A 26,439-nucleotide genomic window follows, 5' to 3' on the forward strand; every position below is an offset into this window, starting at 1 on the left:
CTAGTTCTACCAAAATGCATCACTTCGCATTTATCTGGATTGAACTCCATCTGCCATTTCTTTGCCCAAATTTCCAGCCTATCTATATCCTCCTGTAGCCTCTGACAATGTTCCTCACTATCTGCAAGTCCAGCCATTTTCGTGTCGTCCGCAAACTTACTGATCACCCCAGTTACACCTTCTTCCAGATCGTTTATATAAATCACAAACAGCAGAGGTCCCAATACAGAGCCCTGCGGAACACCACTAGTCACAGGCATCCAGCCGGAAAAAGACCCTTCCACTACCACCCTCTGTCTTCTGTGACCAAGCCAGTTCTCCACCCATCTAGCCACCTCTCCCTTTATCCCATGAGATCCAACCTTTTGCACCAACCTACCATGAGGGACTTTGTCAAACGCTTTACTAAAGCCCATATAGACTGTGTATATGACATCAACAAATCCATATACATGGATTTGTTGATGTCATATACATGGATTTTAGTAAGGCGTTTGATAAGGTCCCCCATGGTCGGCTTATGATGAAAGTGAGGAGGTGTGGGATAGAGGGAAAGTTGGCCGATTGGATAGGTAACTGGCTGTCTGATCGAAGACAGAGGGTGGTGGTGGATGGAAAATTTTTGAATTGGAGGCAGGTTGCTAGCGGAGTGCCACAGGGATCAGTGCTTGGTCCTCTGCTCTTTGTGATTTTTATTAATGACTTAGAGGAGGGGGCTGAAGGGTGGATCAGTAAATTTGCTGATGACACCAAGATTGGTGGAGTAGTGGGTGAGGTGGAGGGCTGTTGTAGGCTGCAAAGAGACATAGATAGGATGCAAAGCTGGGCTGAAAAATGGCAAATGGAGTTTAACCCTGATAAATGTGAGGTGATTCATTTTGGTAGGACTAATTTAAATGTGGATCACAGGGTTAAAGGTAGGGTTCTGAAGACTGTGGAGGAACAGCGAGACCTTGGGGTCCATATCCACAGATCTCTAAAGGTTGCCACTCAAGCGGATAGAGCTGTGAAGAAGGTCTATAGTGTGTTAGCTTTTATTAACAGGGGGTTGGAGTTTAAGAGCCGTGGGGTTATGCTGCAACTGTACAGGACCTTGGTGAGACCACATTTGGAATATTGTGTGCAGTTCTGGTCACCTCACTATAAGAAGGATGTGGAAGCGCTGGAACGAGTGCAGAGGAGATTTACCAGGATGCTGCCTGGTTTGGAGGGTAGGTCTTATGAGGAAAGGTTGAGGGAGCTAGGGCTGTTCTCTCTGGAGCGGAGGAGGCTGAGGGGAGACTTAATAAAGGTTTATAAAATGATGAAGGGGATAGATAGAGTGAACGTTCAAAGACTATTTCCTCGGGTGGATGGAGCTATTACAAGGGGGCATAACTATAGGGTTCGTGGTGGGAGAGATAGGAAGGATATCAGAGGTAGGTTCTTTACGCAGAGAGTGGTTGGGGTGTGGAATGGACTGCCTGCAGTGATAGTGGAGTCAGACACTTTAGGAACATTTAAGCGGTTATTGGATAGGCACATGGAGCACACCAGGATGATAGGGAGTGGCATAGCTTGATCTTGGTTTCAGATAAAGCTCGGCACAACATCGTGGACCGAAGGGCCTGTTCTGTGCTGTACTGTCCTATGTTCTATGTTCTATGCACGGCCCTTCCCCCGTCAACCATTCTCGTCACTTCTTCAAAAAACTCCACCAGATTAGTGAGGCATGACCTCCCTCTCACAAAACCATGCTGACTATCGTTAATGAGTTTATTCCTTTCTAAATGCGCATACATCCTATCTCTAAGAATCCTCTCCAACAACTTCCCTACCACGGACGTCAAGCTCACCGACCTATAATTTCCCGGGTTATCCTTCCTATCCTTCTTAAATAACGGGACCACATTAGCTATCCTCCAATCCTCTGGGACCTCACCTGTGTCCAGTGATGAGACAAAGATTTGCGTCAGAGGCCCAATGATTTCATCTCTCGTCTCCCTGAGCAGCCGTGGATAGATTCCATCGGGCCCTGGGGATTTGTCAGTCTTTATATCCCCTAAAAACCTAACACTTCCTCCCTTATCATGGAGATTTTCTCTAACGGGTCAACACTCCCCTCCGAGACACTCCCAGTCAACACATCCCTCTCCTTTGTGAATACCGACGCAAAGTATTCATGTAGGATCTCCCCTACTTCTTTGGGCTCTAAGCATAATTCCCCACTTTTGTCCCTGAGAGGTCCGATTTTTTCCCTGACAACCCTTTTGTTCCTAACGTATGAATAAAATGCCTTGGGATTCTCCTTAATCCTGTCTGCCAAGGACATTTCGTGACCCCTTTTTGCCCTTCTAATTCCTCGTTTGAGTTCTTTCCTACTTTCTTTGTATTCCTCCAGAGCTCCCTCCGTTTTTAGCTGCCTGGACCTAATGTACGCCACTCTTTTCTTTTTGACCAATCCCTCAATTTCCCTGGTTATCCACGGTTCTCGAATCCTACCCTTCCTATCCTTCTTTTTTACAGGCACATGCCTGTCCTGCAGCCCGAACAACTGTTCCTTAAAAGACTCCCACATGCCAGATGTGGATTTACCCTCAAACAGCCTCTCCCAATCAACAGATGCCAATTTCTGCCTAATCCCACTAAAGTTAGCCTTCCCCCAATCCAACACCTTACCCTTGGGACACCATTCATCCTTTTCCATCACTATCCTAAAGCTAACAGAATTGTGGTCACTATTTGCCACATGTTCCCTTACCGAAACTTTGAAGACCTGACCGGGCTCATTCCCCAGTACTAGGTCCAGTATAGCCCCCTCTCTAGTCGGGCTATCTACATATTGTTCCAAAGAACCTTCCTGTACGCATTTTACAAATTCCTCCCCATTCAGACTCCCAGCCCTACGCGATTTCCAGTCTATACCAGGGAACTTGAAGTCTCCCACGACAACAACCCTATTTTTCCTGCACCTATCCATTATCTCCTGACATATCCGTTCTTCCACTTCCCTTGGGCTGTTGGAGGCCTGTAGTATACCCCCAACATAGTGACTGCGCCCTTCCTGTTTCTGAGCTCCACCCACAGTGACTCTTTACACGACCCCTCTGAATTGTCCTCCCTCTGCACCGCTGTAACTCCTGGATAGTTAGTGGGGTTTACTCAAACATACCTGAACTGTCACCGTGAAGCAGCTTTACTTCGGGGAGACACATTCTTATGAACAAAGAGAGAAAAAAACCATTAATGAACATTTTGACACTAGATTTTTGCTTGGAATGATTTTAGATGATTCTGAGATGCAAGTTTGTTACCATATAAATCTGATTAGCATCAACCTGGAGATGACCTGATTTCTGTAACAAAATGAAATGGTAAAAATTAGTGAAGGAATGCAAAGAGATCGGATTCAGCGATACACGGGCAATGTCAGATTGTGAAACAGGATAACTGGATCCAGCCAAATCTCTCCAGCACATTATGATGCCACACACACGGCAAACTTTGCTGGTTTAGCATCCTGCTAATCATTCAGGAGAATTAGAATCTATTTTTCACTTGGCTTGGGATTGCACTGAAGGGCTGTGTCTGAAAGACACTGGGCACAATTGTACAGCCTCACTCATCCTGAAATTGTAACATCCCGCCCGAGGTCAGCGGACTTTCTATGGTCCGTGCCTCGCTCGCTCCGATTCCCGTGGCGGGCAGGGCGGTAAAATTCCAGCCACTAAAACCAGTTCAGAGAAGAGAGATAGAGGCACCAGAGAATGTGCAAAAAAACTATTGACCAGGACTGAAATGTTATAGATATCAAAGCTCAGGGATATAATCACTAATAAACCCAACTGGAAATTCAGGGAAACTTCTTTACCCAAAGAATGGTGAGAATGTGGAACTTGTGGCCCCAAGGACTTCTGGAGGTGAATATTGTCAATGTGTTTAAGGGGACATTGGTAAGCACATGAGGAAGAGAGAGATGTATTAAGAGTATTGATAGGCAGAGGGATCTGGGTGTACAGATACACAGGTCACTGAAAGTGGCAATGCAGGTGGAGAAGGGAGTCAAGAAGGGATGCTTGCCTTCATCAGCAGGGGCATTGAGTTCAAAAATTGGCAAGTCATGTTGCAGCTTTATAGAGCTTTAGCACTTGGAATATAGTGTTCAATTCTGGTCGCCACACTACCAGAAGGATGTGGAGGCTTTGGAGAGGTTACAGAAAAGATTTACCAGGATGTTGTCTGGTATGGAGGGCATTAGCTATGAGGAGAGGTTGGAGATACTTGGTTTGTTCTCACTGGAACGATGGAGGTTGAGGGGTGACCTGATAGAAGTCTACAAGATTATGAGAGGCATGGACAGAGTGGATAGTCAGAAGTTTTTTCCCAGGGTGGAAGAGTCAATTACTAGGGGACAGAGGTTTAAGGTGTGAGGGGCAAGGTTTAAAGGAGATGTACGAGGCAGATTTTTTACACAGAGAGTAGTGGGTGTCTGGAACTCGCTGCCAGGGGAGGTAGTGGAAGCGGATACGATAGTGAGTTTTAAGGGGCGAGTTGACAAATACATGAATAGGATGGGAATGGAGGGATATGGTCCCCGGAAGGGTAGGGGGTTTTAGTTAAGTCGGGCAGCATGGTCGGTGCAGGCTTGGAGGGTCGAAGGGCCTGTTCCTGTGCTGTAATTTTCTTTGTTCTTATGTGTTGATGAAGTAAGATGAAAAGAGGGTAGAGGAAGTGCATGTAGAACATGAATGTTGCTATCACTTTTTGGGGACTATGACCCTCCACGGATCTGATTTATGTCTTTGGGTCAGGTTCGTAGATCCAAACATTTCCCAGCTTGACAAAACCAACCTTTACAAATGACCTCCCATAGGTCAGAGTTTTGTGGAAATGTGGGGTGGGGGTGGGGGTGGGGGGCAGGTGGAGGGGGGGGAATGTGTGGACAGGTTACCGCGTGCAGTGGAGAGCTGGGTACTCAGCCTCCCTCCCTGCTCTGGCACAGTTTAGTTTAGGTTATTTATTAGTGTCGCAAGTCGGCTTACATTAACACTGCAATTAAGTTACTGTGAAAATCCCTCAGTCGCCACACTCCGACACTTGTTTGAAGGGAGACACTGAGGGAGAATTTAGCATGACTCATGCACAGTGTCCAAATAACAGAAATTAATCAAACAAACATCCCTCTAGCCCATACACACCCCTCACCCCTAAACACTCCCTACCACAAACCATGCCCTCCACCCACCCACACCCCCATGTCCCCTCTTACATTTATGCCAACTTAGTTCCAACTGATGACAACTTATGCCCCTAACCAACAGCCTTTGCACTTAGCCCCTCCATGCCAACTCACATTGTATCCTTGGATAGTTCCTTCAAGGGTTTGACACTTCCTGGGTAGCACTGGTAGGTTTGATAGCTGGACAGTTCCTTGACAGCTGGGAAGCTCCTTGACAGTTCCAATGAGTTTGTGCATTAAAAGAGCATAACCATATTCACTCTTAACAAATCTAAATGGTGCCATACCTCTCCCAAAGGTGTCCCGGGACCCTATACAAAGGGGTTTCCGGCTATCCAAATTAATCCACAAAGTTTAGGCCTCCTCTAACCTGTGCTAATCTGCACACTCCCGATTCGACACTGCAGTTCTTCCAAAATCCCATTTCCGTGGAGGTAGCTGGTGATTTAAATGACTCACTGCCTCTGTGTGAACCCGGCCCCACTCCAGTCCCACCACGCTTGGGAAATGCTGGGTTTGGGGGCTGGATTTATCACCATTTCCAGGATTTTCACCAGGCCAGCTAGCCTCTCCACCGTGGCAAGAATCTGGTCCTAAACAAGGACAGAACTTTAAAAACATTGGGTGGAATTTAATGTCCATCTCCGAGGCATGTGTGAAGACCAAGAAGCAAACGCTGCAGGCTCCAGATGGTGCCCCTTTCTCAAAGACACTACGTGCCTGCTGGAGAAAGGTGGCAGAGGAGGAGAGGGCTGTCTGACAACCACCTTCTGCCCCGAGGCTGGGGATTGGTGGAAAAGGCAGTTTGCCTGACACTCAAACATCATCCAATTGGGTAATGAGTCTGTTTACTTTCCAATTGGAGTAGGCACAAGGTTAGATGTGTTGGCTGATTGACCGGAGCAACTGGTGTGAAGAGGTTTGCAGGAATCTAATTACAGCTGGGAATCCTCTTGGGACGGCCGAGATCACTCCTTTTGGCCTCATTTGGGGCGGCACGGTGGCACAGTGGTTAGCACTGCTGCCTCACAGCGCCAGGGGCCCGGGTTCGATACCTGGCTTGGGTCACTGTCTGTGCGGAGTCTGCACATTCTCCCCGTGTCTGTGTGGGTTTCCTCCGGGTGCTCCGATTTCCTCCCACAGTCTGAAAGATGTGCTGGTTAGGGTGCATTGACCCGAACAGGCGCCAGAGTGTGGCGACTAGGGGAATTTCACAGTAACTTCATTGCAGTGTTAATAATAAATGTGACTAATAATAAATAAACTTTAAAACATTCACACTGCCATCGCAGTCTGTGCCCTTTCAAAATCCTGGCACAACCCTGTCCACTGGTTGGCATCGACGAGTGTAAAGGTGGTCAGAGAGCGGGAAGAGCCGCTCCTCGTGCTTTCCCCCTCACCTCCAAACCCAGGAAATAGGCATTATTGGGGGGAGGTCAAAGGGCAATGAAATCTCTTCAATCCTGAATCAAGAGGAACAGACGGTGGGGAATGTGGCGGTCACTTACCCCCGTGCACTGTAAACGAGGGATATTTTCATAGTCTGGACCCGAGGTCTGTAGAGAGGAGGCTGCAAAAGACAAGATTGAGGGGATCAATACTCAGATTATTCTTATAACTGACGCAGCAGAAGAGTAACAATGCGATAGGAATCAATGTTCCAATCTTCAAACATCTATTTCTGGTGTTTAATCTAACCACACTCGCTCAGACCACATTATTTCAGGTTAATATCATTTCTCTGAAATATTTTTTTGAACCTACAGAGTCGTTGTTTCCTAACGCGAGCTCGTCTGATCCACAAGAGGAGGATGGCTCCAGCAATGAGAAAAGCTCCCAGCGCAACCCCCAGACTGATCCAGACAACTCTCAGCTCTCCATTCACCCCCACGTCCAATGCTGTAACAGAGAGAGGGCCGTGTAAAGACTCACAGAATAAAACTGCTGGATATCTTCCAGCTCAATTGCACTAAATGATGTCCGATGTAGATCACAGCCTTCTTACAATGTAAACTGGACTTACTGGTTACATTCAGCTGTGTCCCGTTCCCACTGATATCTCCCCACACTGAGCAGTAATAGACGGCCGTGTCACTGGGCTGCACCATGGTGATTGTCAGAATGAAGCTGTTATTGGAGGTGTCTCTGGAAGGCTGGAAACGCTCAGTGAAACCTGGGCTCCGGTGTGTGTGATTCCCTGTATCCTGTGTTAAAACTCTCTCCCTATCTTTCCCAGGTAGCTCCCGGTGCCAGTGAACATCAGTGTCTGTCACTGCAGCTTTCCCCATGGTGCACTGTAACCGTGCAGTCTGACCCTCTGTGACACGTTCCACACTCGGAGACTGGGTAAGGACTGGAACATTCGCACCTTTAAAAAGAGGAAAATATCAACAATTTAAAAACCAGTCTGGAGGTTACAAAGGATTGGCCGGAATTTTACCGACACGCCTGCCCCGATTCCGGGGGCGGGTGAGGCTCGGAGAACAGCACTCTCCATTGGCCTCGGGCGGGTTGGTACCAAACTCGGGCGGATGTGCCAGTAAAATTCCGCCCGTTGTGTTTACAGGAAAAGGCCAAACAGCAGAATTTAGATGTTAAACAGAGACAGAAGATTATAAAACTGACTGGTTATGAAAGTTTGTTATTGATTTAGATAACAACAACTTTTATTTATGTAGCACCTTTAACAAAATGAAACATCCCAAGGTGCTGCATTGGAACCACATGAGGAGATGTCAGGTCATGTGACAAAGAGGCTTGGTCAAAGGTGAGGGTCAGAGACTCATAGAGGTTTACAGCATGGAAACAGGCCCTTCGGCCCAACTTGTCCATGCTGCCCTTTTTTTAAAATCCCTAAGCGAATCCCAATTGCCCGCATTATGGCCCATATCCCTCCATACCCATCATACCCATGTAACTGTCTAAATGCTTCTTAAAAGACAAAATTGTACCCGCCTCTACTACTACCTCTGGCAGCTTGTTCCAGACACTCACCATCCTCTGGGTGAAAAAATTGCAGTAAGAAGTTTAACAACACCAGGTTAAAGTCCAACAGTGAAACTGGCTGTCTTGTCTGGAGACAATACACATCTTTTTAGCCTGTCTTGATGCTCTCTCCACTCCCATTGTTTTGTTTCTTAAAGACTTGATTAGTTGTAAGTATTCGCATTCCAACCATTATTCATGTAAATTGAGTCTGCGTCTTTATAAACTCTGTTTGTGAACAGAATTCCCACTCACCTGAAGAAGGGGCTTAGAGCTTCGAAAGCTTGTGTGGCTTTTGCTACCAAATAAACCTGTTGGACTTTAACCTGGTGTTGTTAAACTTCTTACTGTGTTTACCCCAGTCCAACGCCGGCATCTCCACATCATGAAAAAATTGCCCCTCTGGAACCTTTTGTATCTCTCCCCTCTCACCTTAAACCGATGCCATGTAGTTTTAGACTCCCCTCCCTTTGGGAAAAGATATTGACTATCTACCTTGTCTATGCCCCTCATTATTTTATAGACCTCTATAAGGTCCGAAGAATTGTCTCAAAGGAGGAGAGAGGCAGGGTGTGGTGAGGAGTAGCGTAGTGAGGGAATTCCCGAGACTAGGACACAGGCGACTCAAGGCACAGCTACCAATGGTAGTGATTCATCTCAGAGAGACATCAGAGGCCAATCAGAGGAGTGTAGGTATATTGGAGGGCTGTGGGATTGGAGGAGATTCCAGAGATAGGGAGGGTCATGGCCATGGAAGGATTGGAAAACAAGGATCAGAATTTTTAAATTTTGCTTGGATAGGGAGTTCAGGGTGATCTGAAACGGGACTTGTTGGAGTTAAGACCCCTGCAGCAGTATTTGGGATGCCCTCAAATCATTTGACCCATTGTGCCTGGACTGACATTTTCCAGATCAATTATTCCCATTATCACTTCCAGCAAGCGTCGTGTCTGCGTGGGTTTCCTCCGGGTGCTCCAGTTTCTTCCTACAGTCCAAAGATGTGCTGGTTAGGGTGCATTGGCCGTGCTAAATTGCCCCCTTAGTGTCCTGGACTGCGTAGGTTAGAGGAATTGGCAGGGTAAATATGTGGGATTGCTGGGTGGGATTGTTGTTGGTGTGGACTCGATGGGCTGAATGGCCTCCTTCTGCACTGTAGGGTTTCTATGTGAGCCCTTGGCACATCATAACATTCAGGGCAATGGGCCAAGTGCTGGCAGATGGGATTAGGTGGGAGTTCAGGTGTTTCTAATGTGTCAGTGCAGACTCGATGGGCTGAACGTCCTCTTCTGCGCTGTATGATTCTAGTTATTTATTATTCGCCGATGTTTTTCCAAGTGACAATTCCTTTTTGTCCTCATTTCTGATCTCCAGAGTTGGATATATTTTGGGGCAAGGGGATTCAGGGGGAACCTGGGACCTCAGTGGCACCAGTAAGACTCAGAGAAACAGCAGGCAGGGTGGGATTGCTAATCAGAGGGTCTGGTGGACTGAAGTGCATTTGTTTCAATGTGAGAAGTGTAACAGGTAAGGCAGGTGAACTTAGAGCTTGGATTAGTACTCGGAACTATGATGTTGTTGCCATTACAGAGACTTGGTGAAGGGAAGGACAGGATTGGCAGCTTAACGTTCCAGGATACAGATGTTTCAGGTGGGATAGAGGGGAATGTCAAAGGGGTGGGGGAGTTGCACTACTGGTTAAGGAGAATATCACAGCTGTACTCTGGGGGAACACCTCGGAGGGCTCATACAGCGAGGTAATATAGATAGAGCTCAGGAATAGGAAAGGTGTAGTCACAATGTTGGGGGTTTACTATAGGCCTCCCAACAGCCAGCGGGAGATTGAGGAACAGATATGTAGGCAGATTTTGGCAAGTTTTTAAACTAACAGGGTTGTTGCGGTGGGAGATTTCAATTTCCCCTATATTGACTGGGACTCACTTAGTGCTAGGGGCGTGGATGGGGCAGAGTTTGTAAGGAGCATCCAGGAGGGCTTCCTGAAACAGTATGTAGATAGTGCAACTAGGGAAGGGGTCATACTGGACCTGGTATGGGGGAATGAGCCCAGCCAGGTGGTCAATGTTTCAGTCAGGGAGCAGTTCGGGAACAGTGACCACAATTCAGTAAGCTTTAAGGTACTGATGGATAAAGAACGTGTAGTCCTCAAGTTCAGGTGCTAAATTGGGGGAAGGCTAATTACAACAATATTAGGCAGGAACTGAAGAATGTAGATTGGGGGCAGATGTTTGAGGGCAAATCAACATCTGGCATGTGGGAGGCTTTCAAGTGTAAGTTGATAGGGATTCAGGACCGGCACATTCCTGTAAGGGTGAAGGATAAGTATGGCAGGTTATGGGAACCTTGGATAACGAGAGATATTGTGAGCCTAGTCAAAGAGAAAAAGGAAGCATTTGTCAAAGCTAGGAGACTGGGAACACACGAAGCAAGTGTGGAATACAAGGAAAGTAGAAAGAAACTTAAGCAAGGAGTAAGGAGGGCTAAAAGGGGTAATGAAAAAGCATTGGCCAGCAGGATTAAGGAAAATCCCAAGGCTTTTTATACACATATAAAGAGCAAGAGGGTAGCCAGGGAGAGGGTTGGCCACTCAAGGACAGGGGAGAGAATCTATGTGTGGAGCCAGAGGAAATGCGCGAGGTATTAAATGATACTTTGCATCAGTATTCACCAAAGAGAAGGACTTGGTGGATGATGAGTCTGGGAAAGGATGTGGAGATAGTTTGAGTCATGTTGAGATAAAAAAGGAGGAGGTATTAGGGTTCTTGAGAAACATTAAGGTAGACAAGTCCCCAGGGCCTGATGGGATATACCCCAGAATACTGAGAGAGGCAAGGGAGGAACTTGCGAGAGCCTTGAGAGAAATCTTTGCATGCTCACTGGCTCCCAGGGAGGTAAACACAGTAAGACGTTTAACAACACCAGGTTAAAGTCCAACAGGTTTATTTGGTAGCAAAAGCCACACAAGCTTTCGGAGCTGCAAGCCCCTTCTTCAGGTGAGTGGGAATTCTGTTCACAAACAGAGCATATAAAGACACAAACTCAATTTACATGAATAATGGTTGGAATGCGAATACTTACAACTAATCAAGTCTTTAAGAAACAAAACAGCATGAGTGGAGAGAGCATCAAGACAGGCTAAAAAGATGTGTATTGTCTCCAGACAAGACAGCTAGTGAAACTCTGTGGGGGTTACAAATAGTGTGACATGAACCCAATATCCCGGTTGAGGCCGTCCTCGTGTGTGCGGAACTTGGCTATCAGTTTCTGCTCAGCGACTCTGCGCCGTCGTGTGTCGCGAAGGCCACCTTGGAGAATGCTTACCCGAATATCAGAGGCCGAATGCCCGTGATCGCTGAAGTGCTCCCCAACAGGAAGAGAACAGTCTTGCCTGGTGATTGTCGAGCGGTGTTCATTCATCCGTTGTTGCAGCGTCTGCATAGTTTCCCCAATGTATCATGCCTCGGGACATCCTTTCTTGCAGCGTATCAGGTAGACAACGTTGGCCGAGTTGCAAGAGTATGTACCGTGTACCTGGTGGATGGTGTTCTCACGTGAGATGATGGCATCTGTGTCGATGATCCGGCACGTCTTGCTGTGGCAGGGTTGTGTGGTGTCATGGTCACTGTTCTCCTGAAGGCTGGGTAGTTTGCTGCGGACAATGGTCTGTTTGAGGTTGTGCGGTTGTTTGAAGGCAAGAAGTCGGGGTGTGGGGATGGCCTTGGCGAGATGTTCGTCTTCATCAATGACATGTTGAAGGCTCCGGAGGAGATGCCGTAGCTTCTCCGCTCCGGGGAAGTACTGGACAACGAAGGGTACTCTGTCCACTGTGTCCCGTGTTTGTCTTCTGAGGAGGTCGGTGCGGTTTTTCGCTGTGGCGCGTTGGAACTGTTGATCAATGAGTCGAGCGCCATATCCTGTTCTTATGAGGGCATCTTTCAGCGTCTGGAGGTGTCTGTTGCGATCCTCCTCATCCGAGCAGATCCTGTGTATACGGAGCGCTTGTCCGTAGGGGATGGCTTCTTTAACGTGTTTAGGGTGGAAGCTGGAGAAGTGGAGCATCGTGAGGTTATCCGCGGGCTTACGGTACAGTGAGGTGCTGAGGTGACCGTCCTTAATGGAGATGCGTGTGTCCAAGAATGCAACCGATTCCGGAGAGTAGTCCATGGTGAGTCTGATGGTGGGATGGAACTTGTTGATGTCATCATAGAGTTGTTTCAGTGATTGTCCATCATGAGACCAAAGGAAGAAAATGTCATCGATGTATCTAGTGTATAGCATCGGTTGAAGGTCCTGTGCTGTGAAGAAGTCTTGTTCGAACCTGTGCATGAAGATGTTGGCATATTGAGGTGCGAATTTGGTCCCCATGGCTGTTCCGTGTGTCTGGATGAAGAACTGGTTGTTGAAGGTGAAGATATTGTGGTCCAGGATGAAGCGGATGAGATGTAAAATTGCATCTGGAAACTGGCAGTTGTTGGCGCTGAGCACTGAGGCCGTTGCAGCAATGCCATCGCCGTGGGGGATGCTGATGTAGAGTGCCGAGACATCCATTGTGACGAGGAGCGCTCCTGGTTCAACTGCTCCATGTGTGCCGAGTTTCTGTAGGAAGTCCGTCGTGTTGCGACAAAAGCTGGGGGTTCTTTGACATCGATGACATTTTCTTCCTTTGGACTCATGGTGAACAATCACTGAAACAACTCTATGATGATATCACCAAGTTCCATCCCACCATCAGACTCACCATAGACTACTCTCCGGAATCGGTTGCATTCTTGGACACACGCATCTCCATTAAGGACGGTCACCTCAGCACCTCACTGTACCGCAAGCCCACAGATAACCTCACGACGCTCCACTTCTCCAGCTTCCACCCTAAACACGTTAAAGAAGCCATCCCCTACGGACAAGCCCTCCGTATTCACAGGATCTGCTCGGATGAGGAGGATCGCAACAGACACCTCCAGACGCTGAAAGACGCCCTCATAAGAACAGGATATGGCGCTCGACTCATTGATCAACAGTTCCAACGCGCCACAGCGAAAAACCGCACCGACCTCCTCAGAAGACAAACACGGGACACGGTGGACAGAGTACCCTTCGTCGTCCAGTACTTCCCCGGAGCGGAGAAGCTACGGCATATCCTCCGGCGCCTTCAACATGTCATTGATGAAGACAAACATCTCGCCAAGGCCATCCCCACACCCGCACTTCTTGCCTTCAAACAACCGCACAACCTCAAACAGACCATTGTCCGCAGCAAACTACCCAGCCTTCAGGAGAACAGTGACCAAGACACCACACAACCCTGCCACAGCAACCTCTGCAAGACGTGCCGGATCATCGACACAGATGCCATCATCTCACGTGAGAACACCATCCATCAGGTACACGGTACATACTCTTGCAGCTCGGCCAACGTTGTCTACCTGATACGCTGCAGGAAAGGATGTCCCGAGGCATGGTACATTGGGGAAACTATGCAGACGCTGCGACAACGGATGAATGAACACCGCTCGACAATCACCAGGCAAGACTGTTCTCTTCCTGTTGGGGAGCACTTCAGCGGTCACAGGCATTCGGCCTCTGATATTCGGGTAAGCGTTCTCCAAGGCGGCCTTTGCGACACACGACGGCGCAGAGTCGCTGAACAGAAACTGATAGCCAAGTTCCGCACACACGAGGACGGCCTCAACCGGGATATTGGGTTCATGTCACACTATTTGTAACCCCCACAGAGTCTCACTGGCTGTCTTGTCTGGAGACAATACACATCTTTTTAGCCTGTCTTGATGCTCTCTCCACTCATGCTGTTTTGTTTCTTAAAGACTTGATTAGTTGTAAGTATTCGCATTCCAACCATTATTCATGTAAATTGAGTTTGTGTCTTTATATGCTCTGTTTGTGAACAGAATTCCCACTCACCTGAAGAAGGGGCTTGCAGCTCCGAAAGCTTGTGTGGCTTTTGCTACCAAATAAACCTGTTGGACTTTAACCTGGTGTTGTTAAACTTCTTACAAGGAGATTGGTCAGCAGAGGGAGGTCAGAAATGGGGTATTGAAGGGTCCTGGGAAGGTACTGCTCCTTTTCTGGGCCCACAAGGAGTGCTGAAGAAGTATTTACCCTGCGGCGTTGGAAGTTCTTGGCTTCCTTTCACTGCCAAATTCCCCGACCCCTGGGAAACCCAAGCAGTCATTTTTAAATCAAAACAGCAGATGCTGGAAATACTGAACTGGTCGGACAGGATTTAAGGAGAGGGAAAATATTCCAGGGTGGTGACCCTTTGCAATTAGAAACTGGGTCTGTTTGATTTAAGTTTAGTATTAAGCATCCTGCCGTTCCCCTTTGGGAAGCCTAAACACCCCATTATCCCCCACCACCATCCATAAGACCATAATACACAGGAGCAGAATTAGGCCACTCGGCCCATCGAATCTGCTCCACCATTCAATCATGGCTGATTTTTTTCTTATCCCCATTCTCCTGCCTTTTCCCCATAACCCCTGCTCCCCTTATTAATCAAGAACCAATCTACCTCTGTCTTAAAGACACTCAATGACCCGGCCTCCACAGCCTTCTGCGACAAAGAGTTCCACAGATTCATCACTCTCTGGCTGAATAAATTCCTCCTCATCTTTGTTTTAAAGGATTGTCCCTTTAGCCTGAGTTTGTGCCCTCTAGTTGTAGTTTTTCCTACTCGTGAAAACATCCTCTCCACATCCACTCTATCCAGGCCTCGCAATATCCTGTAAGTTTCAATAAGATCCCCCCTCATCCTTCTAAACTCCAACGGGTACAGACACAAAGTCCTCAACTGTTCCTTATACGACAAGCTCTTCATTCTAGGGATCATTCTTTGAACCTCTCTGGACTCTTTCCAAACCAGCACATCCTTCCTTAGATACGGGGTCCAAAACTGCTCACAATACTCCAAATGGAGTCTGACCAGAGCTTTATACAGCCTCAGAAGTACATCCCTGCTCTTGTATTCTAGCCCTCTCCACATGATTGCCAACATTGCATTTGCTTTTCTAACTGCCGACTGAATCTGCACGTTAACCTCAAGAGAATCTTGAACAAGACTCCCAAGTCCCTTTGTGCTCCTGATTTCCTAAGCATTTTCCCATTTAGAAAATAGTCTGTGCCTCCAATCCTCCTTCCAAAGTGCGTAACCTCACACTTTTCCACATTGTATTCCATCTGCCACTTCTTTGCTCACTCTCCTAACCTGTCCAAGTCCTTCTGTAGCCCCCCTGCTTCCGCAATACTACCTGTCCCTCTACATATCTTTGTATCATCTGCAAACTTAGCAACAGTGCCTTCAGTTCCTTCTTCCAAATCGTTAATGTATATTGTGAAAAGTTGTAGTCCCAGCACCGACCCCTGAGGCACATCACTAGTCCCTGGCTGCCATCCTGAAAAATACCCCTTTATCCCCACTCTCTGCCTTCTGCCAGTCAGCCAATCCTCTATCCATGCCAGGATCTTACCCTTAACACCATGGGCTCTAAACTTATTTAACAGTCTCCTATGTGACACCTTGTCAAAGGCCTTCTGGAAATCTAAATAAATCACGCCCACTGGTTCTCCTTTATCTATCTTTCTTGTTACCTCCTCAAAGAACTCTAACAGATTTGTCAGACATGACCTCCCCTTGACGAAGCCGTGCTGACTCAGTCCTACTTTATCATGCACTTCCAAGTACTCTGCGATCTCATCTTTAATAATGGAAGCTAAAATCTTGCCAATGACTGAAGTCAGGCTGACCGGCCTATAATTTCCCGTCTGCTGCCTCTCTCCCTTCTTAAACAGCGATGTTACATTAGCTATTTTCTGGTCCTCTGGTACCCTTCCTGCCTCCAGTGATTCCTGAAAGATCGCCACCAATGCCTCCACAATTTCCTCAGCTATCTCTTTCAGAACCCTGGGGTGTAGTCCATCGGTTCAGGTGACTGATGCAAAGTAACTATTCAGTTCCTCTGCCATTGCTTTGTTTCCTATTATTGCTTCTCCAGCCTCATTTTCCAGTGGTCCAATGTCTATTTTTGCCTCTCTCTTACCTTTTAGATATTGAAAAAAACTCTTCCTATTTTCTTTTATCTTATTAGCGAGCTTACACTCATATTTCATCTTCTCCCCCCATTATTGCTTTTTTAGTTGTTCTCTGCTCGCTTTTAAAGGCTTCCCAATCCTCTGGCTTCCCACTAACCTTTGCCACTTTGTATGTTTTTTCTTTTGCTTTTATGCTGTCCTTGACTTCCCTCATCAGCCATGGATGCCTCATCCTCCCCATAGCATGTTTCCTCCTCCTTGGGATGAATTTCTGTTGTGCCTCCCGAATAATTCCCAACAACTCTGTGTGGCATGTTAGCGCAATGTGCTTTTAATAACCCACCTTTCCACTCATTGTGGATGATGAATATGCTCCAGTTTACTCAATATACTCTGATTATAATTCTGTTGTGCAAAAGGAGAAAATTATAAACTAGCTACTGAAACGAAATGATTGTAGAGTAACGTTATTTGGAATAAAAGCATTCTAACAGAGAAAATACTCACTGGTCACATTCAGCCGGGTTCCACTTCCAAAGATATATCCCCAAATCCCACAGAGATAGACATTGGAGTCACTGAGCTGCACATCTCTGATGGTCAGATTGTAACTGTTACTGGTAACATCTCTGGAAAGCTGAAATCGCTCGGAGAATCCTTCTGAGTGGTAAAATCTGCCATCTGGAAAATGACTCAATAATATCTGACTCTTATTTTGCGGGTGGTACCAGTGTACAGTATATTTCTCCACTCTGTAATTTACATTGCTGCTCTGCAAAGCACAATGTATCTGCACCGTTCCACCCTCCAACACCTTCACAACTCCTGGGGACTGAATAAGAATCGGATTGGTCCCTAGACCTGTGAATAAAAAATTACTGAGATCAGAATAGGTGAGGCAGCGCAGAATATAATCACACAAAGATGTGCGGGTTACATTAATTGGCCATGTTAAATTGCCACTTGGTGTCAGGGGGACTAGTAGGGTAAATACGTGGAGTTACGGGGATAGGGGCTGAGAGGGATTGTGATCAGTGCGGACTTGATGGGCCGAATGGACTCTTTCTGCATTGTAGGGATTCTATGACTGTTTGGGTCCCAGACAGAGACTGGAATATGTGTTGGGGGGGGGGGGGGGGGGAAGTGGGTGAGGCGGGGGGGGGGGGGGGGGGGGAGTGGGTGAGGCGGGGGGGGAGGGGGGGGAGTGGGTGAGGCGGGGGGGGGGGGGGAGTGGGTGAGGCGGGGGGGGAGTGGGTGAGGCGGGGGGGGGAGTGGGTGAGGCGGGGGGGGGAGTGGGTGAGGCGGGGGGGGAGTGGGTGAGGCGGGGGGGGGGGAGTGGGTGAGGCGGGGGGGGGAGTGGGTGAGGCGGGGGGGGGAGTGGGTGAGGCGGGGGGGGGGGAGTGGGTGAGGCGGGGGGGGGAGTGGGTGAGGCGGGGGGGGGGGGTGAGGCGGGGGGGGGGGGGGGGGGGCGTGAGGCGGGGAGGCTAACAAGCAGCCATGGGTCCAGGGTTAAAACATTAGCTTTATGGTAGTTCTGATGGACAAGAACTGTGCTCCTATTGGTTGGGCACCCACAGCCTGAACAGAAGCAGCTCATTCAGGGACAGTGTGTGATTGCCCCCTGGTGGGAAAGGAGCTAAAATCAGTCCCCAAAAATAAACTCAACACAGAAAAATATCATAAAGCGTTTTCGACAGGTGGGGAGGGCAATTTTACTGCGAGGCTCAAATATTCCCATTGCATTTTAAATTGTAAACTTGATTGGCTCACATTTAGTTCCTTTCTATTGGAGGATCTGCTACTTCCTGTGGCTATGGATTGTGGGATTGTTGCTGCAAGTACTTTGGAGAACATAAATACTTGATGTCCTCATTCCCAGAAAGACCCATTCGCTCCCCTTCACTGATTATTCCCTGCTACAGATCCCAACTCTCTTCCATCGAGTCTGTGGAGGTGGGTGATGGGTCTCAAAGGGTGATAGGCTTCCAGATTCTCAGCTAAATCGATGGAGATGTCAGAAGTGGAGAGCTGGAGTGAGAAATGGCTGGGGACTGAGGGTGAGGAACTCTTAACTGGAGTAAAGTGCTGAAGTCAGGCCAGCTAGTTTCCAAAGATTGGCCAAGGAAGGTGGAGGTACAGCCTACATCATCTCCACCAATCATGACTCCTCATTTACCAATCTCTTTCGCTCTTGGTATCTGGGTATCAGAGGGGATCTCATTGTAACTCAGGACAGTCCCCACAAATATTCAAACAATTTCTTCATTCAGAATCATTGACAACTCTAACCCTACACAACACAAGAGTTAATGCTGGCCTATGTGCACATTTCATTCAAAAGGACATCTCAACATGGAATGCATGGACATAAAAGTAAAATACTGCAGATGCTGCAAATCTGAAATAAAAACAGAATATGCTGGAAAAACTCAGTACATCTAGCTGCGTCATAGAGTGATAGAGGTTTACAGCATGGAAACAGGCCCTTCGGCCCAACTTGTCCATGCCGCCCTTTTTTGTTAAACCCCGAAGCTAGCCCAATTGCCCGCATTTGGCCCATATCCCTCTCTGTGGAGAGAGAAACAGAGTTAACGTTTTGAGTCTGTGTGAGTTCAGAGCTGAGGAGAGGGGGAAATGTGATGGTGTCACTCCTGTTTAAGGGAGGGAGGAGCAGCTGGAGCAGAATAGAAGGCCAGTGTGTGGGTGGGTTCTTATTTGAAGTTGTTGAGTTCTGAGGGCTGGAAGATGAGGTGCTGTTCCTCCAGTTTGCGTTGAGCTTCACTGGAAGATTGCAACGGGCTGAGGATGGACTTGTGGACAGGAGAGCAAGATGCTGAGTTAAAATGGCGACAGGAAGAGTTGTCGCTCAGCCTCTGTGAGGGAGAGGTCAGTACGCCAGACAACAACAACCTTGTCAGCAGGTTTGATCACAAGGTCAGATTTCACCGGAGAGACAGCGTGCAGCAAGTTCAGAGGGAGACAGAGTGAGAGGGACAGAGATACTGAGACGGCCAATGTCATGCCAACAGTTCTCAATGGAAAGATCACTAGGAGGCCAGAGGGAGGGGGTCCAGGTAGCAGGAGGAAATTGGATGCGGATGAAAGGATTGGTTAGCAAGGGGAAAAACTCTTGCCCAAAGATGTGAGCACGGAGACGAAAGCGACGGAAGAAGAATTCGGCTTCGTGCCGAGCCTGAGGTTCATTGAGGCGAGGACAGAAACTGAATCCTCTGCTGAGAATGTTCAGTATCACAGAGGGCAAGGTCAGAGGGCAAGGTGAATACACGGCAAGGGCTGGATTCAAAGCGATGGGGTCAGAAGGAGGGGAAGGTCTGGAGGGTCCCAGATGGGCATTGGTATCAGTAAGTTGTTGGAACTTGCTCTGAGGTGCAGAGGGATCTTGGTGTCTGTTGGTGCTGTTTTCGAAATGGCCGGTACCATCAGAAATTTCAGACAATACAAGACTCACAAAGCCAGTGTCTCACTTTAAAGACTTAACCTTTATTTTGACCAGCGGCCGCTAGGAGAAATCAAAAGATCAGGGCAGCTCCTGAGGTGAAGCGGCTAGACCTCTCCAATGAATTCTATCATATATAATTCAACACAGATCAATTATAGATTTTATCAATTACTCCTGCTTTTCATTAGCCTTAAATCAATCATCTTCAATATACATAAATCAACAATAATACCTGTCATATACTCCAGCCTCTGGCATGATGGCATTTCCATAGTCCTTAGAATACAGATGCTTCCTCTCCTTTTGATGAACTAAGCTTCCTCTGTTGCCTCGTAACCTCAGATTCCAGCCACAAAGTTCAAAGTGAACATTCCCATAAATTTCCCATTGATCCTCCAAAATCCTGTCCATCATTTAGCCAACCAGGAATCTCTCACCGCCAGAAATACAATCCCTACAGTGCAGAGGGAGGCCATTCAGCCCATCGAGGCTTCATCCACTCTCCAAAAGACCATCCACCCCTCTACCCTATCCCCAGAACCCTGTCATGGCTGATCCACCTAACCTGCACATCTTTGGACACTAAGGGGCAATTAAACATGGCCAATCCACCTAACCTGCACATCTTTGGACTGTGGGAGGAAACCAGAGCACCCGGAGAAAACCCACGCAGACACGGGGAGAACATGCAAACTCCACACAGACAGGCACAGTGGTTAGCACTGCTGCCTCACTGCACCACGGACCCAGGTCCCCGGCTTGGGTCACCGTCTGTGTGGAGTCTACACATTCTCCCCGTGTCTGCATGGGTTTCCTCCGAGTGCTCCGGATTCCTCGCACAGTCTGAAAGATGTGCTGCTTAGGTGTATTGGCCATGCTAAATTCTCCCTCAGTGTTCCCGAACAGGTGCCGGAGTGCGGCGACTAGGGGATTTTCACAGTAATTTCATTGCAGTGTTAATGTAAGCCTACTTATGACTAATAAATAAACTTTAAACTTTAACTTTCCTAAGGTCAGAATCGAACCTGGGCCCCTGGTGCTATGAGGCAGCAGTGCTAATCACTGTGCCACCGTGCCGCCCTACACTATGCCACCCTCTCCCCCAACCCCATAATTACAACAGATGGAATCCGGATCCCACACATCACCAACATTTCTTTCTGAACCTCTCCAACCTCTTAGAACATAGAACATTACAGCGCAGTACAGGCCCTTCGGCCCTCGATGTTGCGCCGACCAGTGAAAACAATTTAAAGCCCCTCTAATCTACACTATTCCAATATCATCCATATGTTTATCCAATAACCATTTGAATGCCCTTAATGTTGACGAGTCCACTACTGTTGCAGGCAGGGCATTCCACGCCCTTACTACTCTCTGAGTAAAGAACCTACCTCTGACATCTGTCCTATATCTCTCACCCCTCAATTTAAAGCTATGTCCCCTCGTGCTAGCCAACACCGTCCGAGGAAAAAGGCTCTCACTATCCACCCTAACTAATCCTCTGATCATCTCGGATCACCCCCATTCACTCATCCCTTTCTCCCAGTCCCCACCCGACCCTCCCAACCATCATCCACAGTCCTCCACAATTAACCACCACTCCCTCACGCCCGACCCTTCCCACTGCCCCTCTCCAGGCCCCCTCAGATCAGCCCCATCGCACACGGTTTCAGTATTGACCCCAGCAGCACATCACGCTGCTTATTAAATTGGGAGGGGGGTTCGGAATGACAGTGATTGTAAGCAAGGCCACTCTACCCCTTGTCCATATCCTTCTCGATAGCTAAACAGGGTTCCCATTGGGCAACCAATGTTACTAACGCAAAGTGGATTGGTAAAACTAATCGCAAAATTCTCGACTGAAGCATTGAATCATAGAGTCAGAATCACAGAATCCTACCGTGCAGAAGAGGCCCTTTGGCCCATCGAGTCTGCACCAACGCATGAAAGGCCCTGACCTGCCCACCTAACCCCACTTGCCAGCACTTGGCCCATAGCCTTGAATGTTATGGCCAAGTACTCATCCAGGTACTTTTTAAAGTATGTGAGGCATCCCTCCTCCACCACCCTCCCAGGAAGCGCATTCCAGACCCTCACCACCCTTTAGATAAAAAAGGTTTTCCTCAAATCCCCCCTAAACCCCCCACTGCTCACTTTTAACTTGTGTCCCCTCGTAACTGACCCTTCAACTAAGGGGAACAGCTGCTCCCTATCCACCCTGTCCATGCCCCTCATAATCATGAACACCTCAATTAGGTCACCCCTTAGTCTTTTCTGCCCCATAGAAAACAAGTAAGAAGTCTCACAACACCAGGTTAAAGTCCAATAGGTTTATTTGGTAGCAAAAGCCACTAGCTTTCGGAGCGCTGCTCCTTCATCAGGTGAGTGGGAGTTTTATTCACAAACAGGGCATATAAAGACACAAACTCAATTTACAAAATAATGGTTGGAATGTGAGTCTTTACAGGTAATCAAGTCTTAAAGGTACAGACAATGTGAATGGAGAGAGCGTTAAGCACAGGTTAAAGAGACGTGTATTGTCTCCAGACAGGACAGTTAGTGACAGTTAGTGAACCCATAGAAAACAACCCAAGCCTATCCAACCTCTCTTCAGAATTTAAATGTTCCATCCCAGGCAGCATCCTGGTGAATCTCCTCTGCACCCCCTCCAGTGTGTTCACATCCTTCCTATAATGTGGTGACCAGAACTGCACACAGTGCTCCAGCTGTGGCCTCACCAAAGTTCTATACAACTCCATCATGACCTCTCTGCTTTTGTAATCTATACCCCGATTGATAAAGGCGAGTGCGCCATATGCCTTTTTCACCATGCTATTAACCTGCCTTTCCGCCTTCAGAGATCCATGGACAAACACACCAATGTCCCTTTGTTCTTCGGAACTTCCCAGTGTCAGACCTTTCACAATATACTTCCCTGTCAAATTATTCCTTCCAAAGTGCATCACCTCACACTTTTCAGGATTAAATTCCATCTGCCACTTATCCGCCCATTTGACCATCTCGCCTATATCTTCCTGTAACCCAAGACACTCAACCTCACTGTTAACCACTCGGCCAATCTTTGTGTCATCGGCAAACTTACTAATCCTACCCCCCACATAGTCATCTATGTCATTGATATAAATGACGAACAACAGGGGGCCCAGCACGGATCCCTGTGGCACGCCACTGGTCACTGGCCTCCAGTCACTGAAGCAGCCGTCTTTCACCACCCTCTGTCTCCTACCGCTAAGCCAATTATGAACCCACCTTGTCAGATCACTCTGTATCCCATGTGGACTAGCCTTCTTAATACGTCTCCCATGTGGAATTTGTCAAAGGCTTTGCTGAAATCCATGTAAACTACACCAACCGCACTACCCTCATCCACACACCTGGTTACATGCTCATAAAATTTAATCAAATTTGTTAGGCGTGACCTCCCTCTGACAAAACCATGCTGACTATCCCTGATCAAACCTTGCCTCTCCAAATGGAGATAGATTCTCTCCTTCAGAATCTTCTCCAGTAGTTTCCAAACCACAGATGTGAGACTCACTGGTCTGTTGTTCCCTGGTTTGTCTCTACAACCTTTCTTAAATAGTGGGACCACATTAGCTGTTCTCCAGTCTTCTGGCACCTCCCCAGTGGCCAGGGAGGAATTAAAAATTTGGGTCAGAGTGTGGTGAACCATCGTTGGTTCCCACTGGATAGTGCTGAGCCAGGGGCTGGCCAGGACTACAAGGATGTACATATGTTACTGTTGGGTTGTGCTATTGTTGCTGTTGGGTTAGGGTGGGGTTGTTACACCTTTGTACTATAGTGTTGTGGCACATCCCAGTCGGGCTCCGCCTCCTGGGAGAGGTATAAGAGTCCCTGCTCTGGCCGGGACCCCTTCAGTCTGGGATAGTGTATATAAGTTCTGGTAGCTTCATTAACAGTAAATAAAAGCCTTTCATTTACTGAGTTTCAAGCCTCGTGTCTGAATAGCGCATCACAGAGCCCCTGCAATTTCCTCCCACGCCTCCCACAAGAGCTTTGGACACAATTCATCTGGACCTGGAGATTTGTCCACTTTTAAGCCATTACCTTGTCACTCTCTATGATAATTTTCTCTAGAGCCTCCCAGTCTCTCTCCCCGTGTTCCATAACTACCTCCTCATTCTCAAGGGTGAAGAAAGATGTGAAATGTTCATTTAACACCCGACCAATGTCCTCTGCCTCCACCCACAGATTTCCCCCTTAGCCCCTAATGGACCCTACTCTTTCCCTGGCTAAACTCTTCCCATTGATATACTTATAGAATAACTTAGGATTTTCTCTAACCAGCCAGAGCTTTCTCATATCCCCTTTTGTTCTCCTAATTGATTTCTTAAGCGCCATCCTGCACTTTCTGTGCTCCACTAATGCCTCTGCAGACTTACTCCCCTTATACTTGTAAGATTCTCTCTTCCTTCTCATTGTATCCTGAATGTCTCTGGTCATCCAGGGTTCACTGGTTTGTTACACCTTCCCTATTACCCTCGAGGGAACATGTTGACACGTAGGGCCCGATTTTACCATTTTCATTCTAGGTGCTGGTAAAATTGAGCCTGTACCCACACATTTCATCTTTGAACACCCCCCTCTCCCCCACTGCTCTTCTGTAGATTTCCCCATAAGTAACTTGTTCCAGTCTACCTTGGCCAGATCCTGCCTAATTTTGTTAAAATCTACTCTCCCCTATCCAAAACCTTTTTCTGCAACTTGTCAATTTCTTTGTCCATAATAAATTTGAATTGAACCATATTGTGATCGCTATCATCAAAATGCTCCCCACCATCACATCAACCACCTGTCTGGCTTCATTCCCCAGAATTAGGTCCAGCACAGCTCCTTCCCTTATTGGATCCTCTACATATTGACCTAAGAAGTTTTCCTGTGTACATTTTAAGAACTCTACTCCATCTAAGCCCTTAATGTGATGTCCATCCCAATTAATGTTGGGAAAGTTGAAATTACCTAATATAATTACCTTCTTATTATTTTACACCCCTCTGCGAATTGTGCACATATTTGCTCTTCAATTTCCCGCTGACTATCTGGGGGTCTATAATAAACACCTAGCAACGTAGCTGTTCCTTTTTTATTCCTAAGCTTTACCAACAAAGCTTCATCTGATGCCTTCTCCAAGATATCATCTCTCCTGACTGCAGTAACTGCCTCCTTAATTAATAATGCAATGCCTCCTTCTCTTTTACCCCCTCCTCTGTCTCACCTGAAGATTCTATACTCGGGGCATTGAGCTGCCAATTCTGCCCCTCACTCAGCCACGTTTCTGTGATGGCTATTATATCATAATTACACGTGTCAATCCTCACCCTTAACTCATCCGTTTTATCTTTAATACTCCTGACATTAAAGTAGAGGCCCTCCAGCCTTGTCTTACTCCCTTGAAACTTACTCCTGCTGTATTCCCTCTGAGCTGATTGTTTTTCTATGTTATACTGTGTCCCTATTCTGCTCACAGTCTGGGTTTCCTCCCCCTGCCAAACTCGTTTAAACTCTTCCCAACAGCATTTGCAAACCCACCAGCAAGGATGTTAGTCCCGCTCTGGTTCAGATGTAGACCGTCCCACACTTGTACAAGTCCCACCTTCCCCAAAAACGGTCCCAGTGGTACAGAAATCTAAAACCCTCCCTCCTGCACCAACTCTTAAATCACGCATTCATCTGCACTAACCTCCTATTTCTGTACCCACTAGCTCGTGGCACTGGGAGCAATTGAGGCACCAAAAACTCCCAATGTTCTGTCTGAGTCACTTCAACCTTCAACATCTGTGCATTAACCATCCTCCTTAATGCACCGTCCCACTCCCTCTATATCTCTGACACTCATTCACATCCCCGGGAGTAAATAATGGCACAGATGTTTTGTAAAACAAAATTATTAAAGAGCTCAAAATCAGGATGAAACACTGTGGCCAAATGAGCCACTTAAGATGGCGATTTACAAAGCATGCTGGGATAGTTGTCCAAGTACAGAAACAGACAGGCTGCAGCCTTGGACAGAGAGAAACAGGCTGCAGCTACAGCCTACTGGATAGACACATGAACAGACGGGGAATAGAGGGATATAAGCGGTTGGTCTAGACAGGACAACGTGATCAGCGCAAGCTTGAAGGGCCGAAGGGCCTGTCCCTGCGCTGTACTGCTCTTTGTTCTTTAATACACAGGACATAGGCCATCTCAAAGACAATGGACACTTCCTGGTCAAACGGAGTTGTTTACCAGACACAGGGGCACCTTAACCCCTTATTTGGGAGGGAGGTATGTGACCTATGTCTCTCCAGCACCTACAGGTGTGGCCATTGGGTACACACCCAGAGATTGGACTCTTATCGATCAGGGTGATCAAACCCTGATCGATTGATTGATAACAATCAAGAGACTGACCAATAGGGCGCAAAACCAATGAGGGATAAAAGGAAGGTTCTCTCTCTCTCTCTCTCACGAACGGCAACAACGCTGACTGTCGCCAGTAACGACCAGCACAAGGAGGGCCCCCCACCAACGACAGAAGAAAGGAAGACCAGAGCAAGAGTGTCAGACCAGACCAAAGGACCAGACTACGCAGAGGACTATGGAGACCAACATGCGGATAAAGGCCAATATCTGCCTGGGTACTTGTCAGTGAAGTGAAGGTCTAGTATTGGACTTGAACTTTAGTATT

The 26,439-nt window shown here is 47.5% G+C and overlaps 2 protein-coding genes across 2 annotated transcripts in view; both read right to left on the reverse strand.

Annotated features, from left to right (window-relative positions):
- Positions 1-26,439, reverse strand: part of LOC144504254 (uncharacterized) — a 450,031-nt gene that overhangs the window by 158,793 nt on the left and 264,799 nt on the right. The window lies entirely within an intron of this gene.
- LOC144504767 (uncharacterized) overlaps positions 1-26,439 on the reverse strand; it is a 40,053-nt gene that overhangs the window by 12,625 nt on the left and 989 nt on the right. Inside the window, exons 2-7 of the mRNA XM_078230510.1 lie at positions 16,772-17,125; positions 7,242-7,586; positions 6,983-7,117; positions 6,727-6,788; positions 3,294-3,335; positions 3,152-3,195 (exon numbers count right to left, since the gene is read on the reverse strand). Of these exons, the coding sequence (XP_078086636.1) occupies positions 3,160-3,195; positions 3,294-3,335; positions 6,727-6,788; positions 6,983-7,117; positions 7,242-7,586; positions 16,772-17,125 (974 nt within the window). The 3' untranslated portion in view covers positions 3,152-3,159. The remainder of the gene's footprint in view (positions 1-3,151; positions 3,196-3,293; positions 3,336-6,726; positions 6,789-6,982; positions 7,118-7,241; positions 7,587-16,771; positions 17,126-26,439) is intronic.

Source organism: Mustelus asterias, chromosome 15, assembly GCF_964213995.1.
Source record: "Mustelus asterias chromosome 15, sMusAst1.hap1.1, whole genome shotgun sequence".
Lineage (NCBI taxonomy): Eukaryota > Metazoa > Chordata > Chondrichthyes > Carcharhiniformes > Triakidae > Mustelus > Mustelus asterias.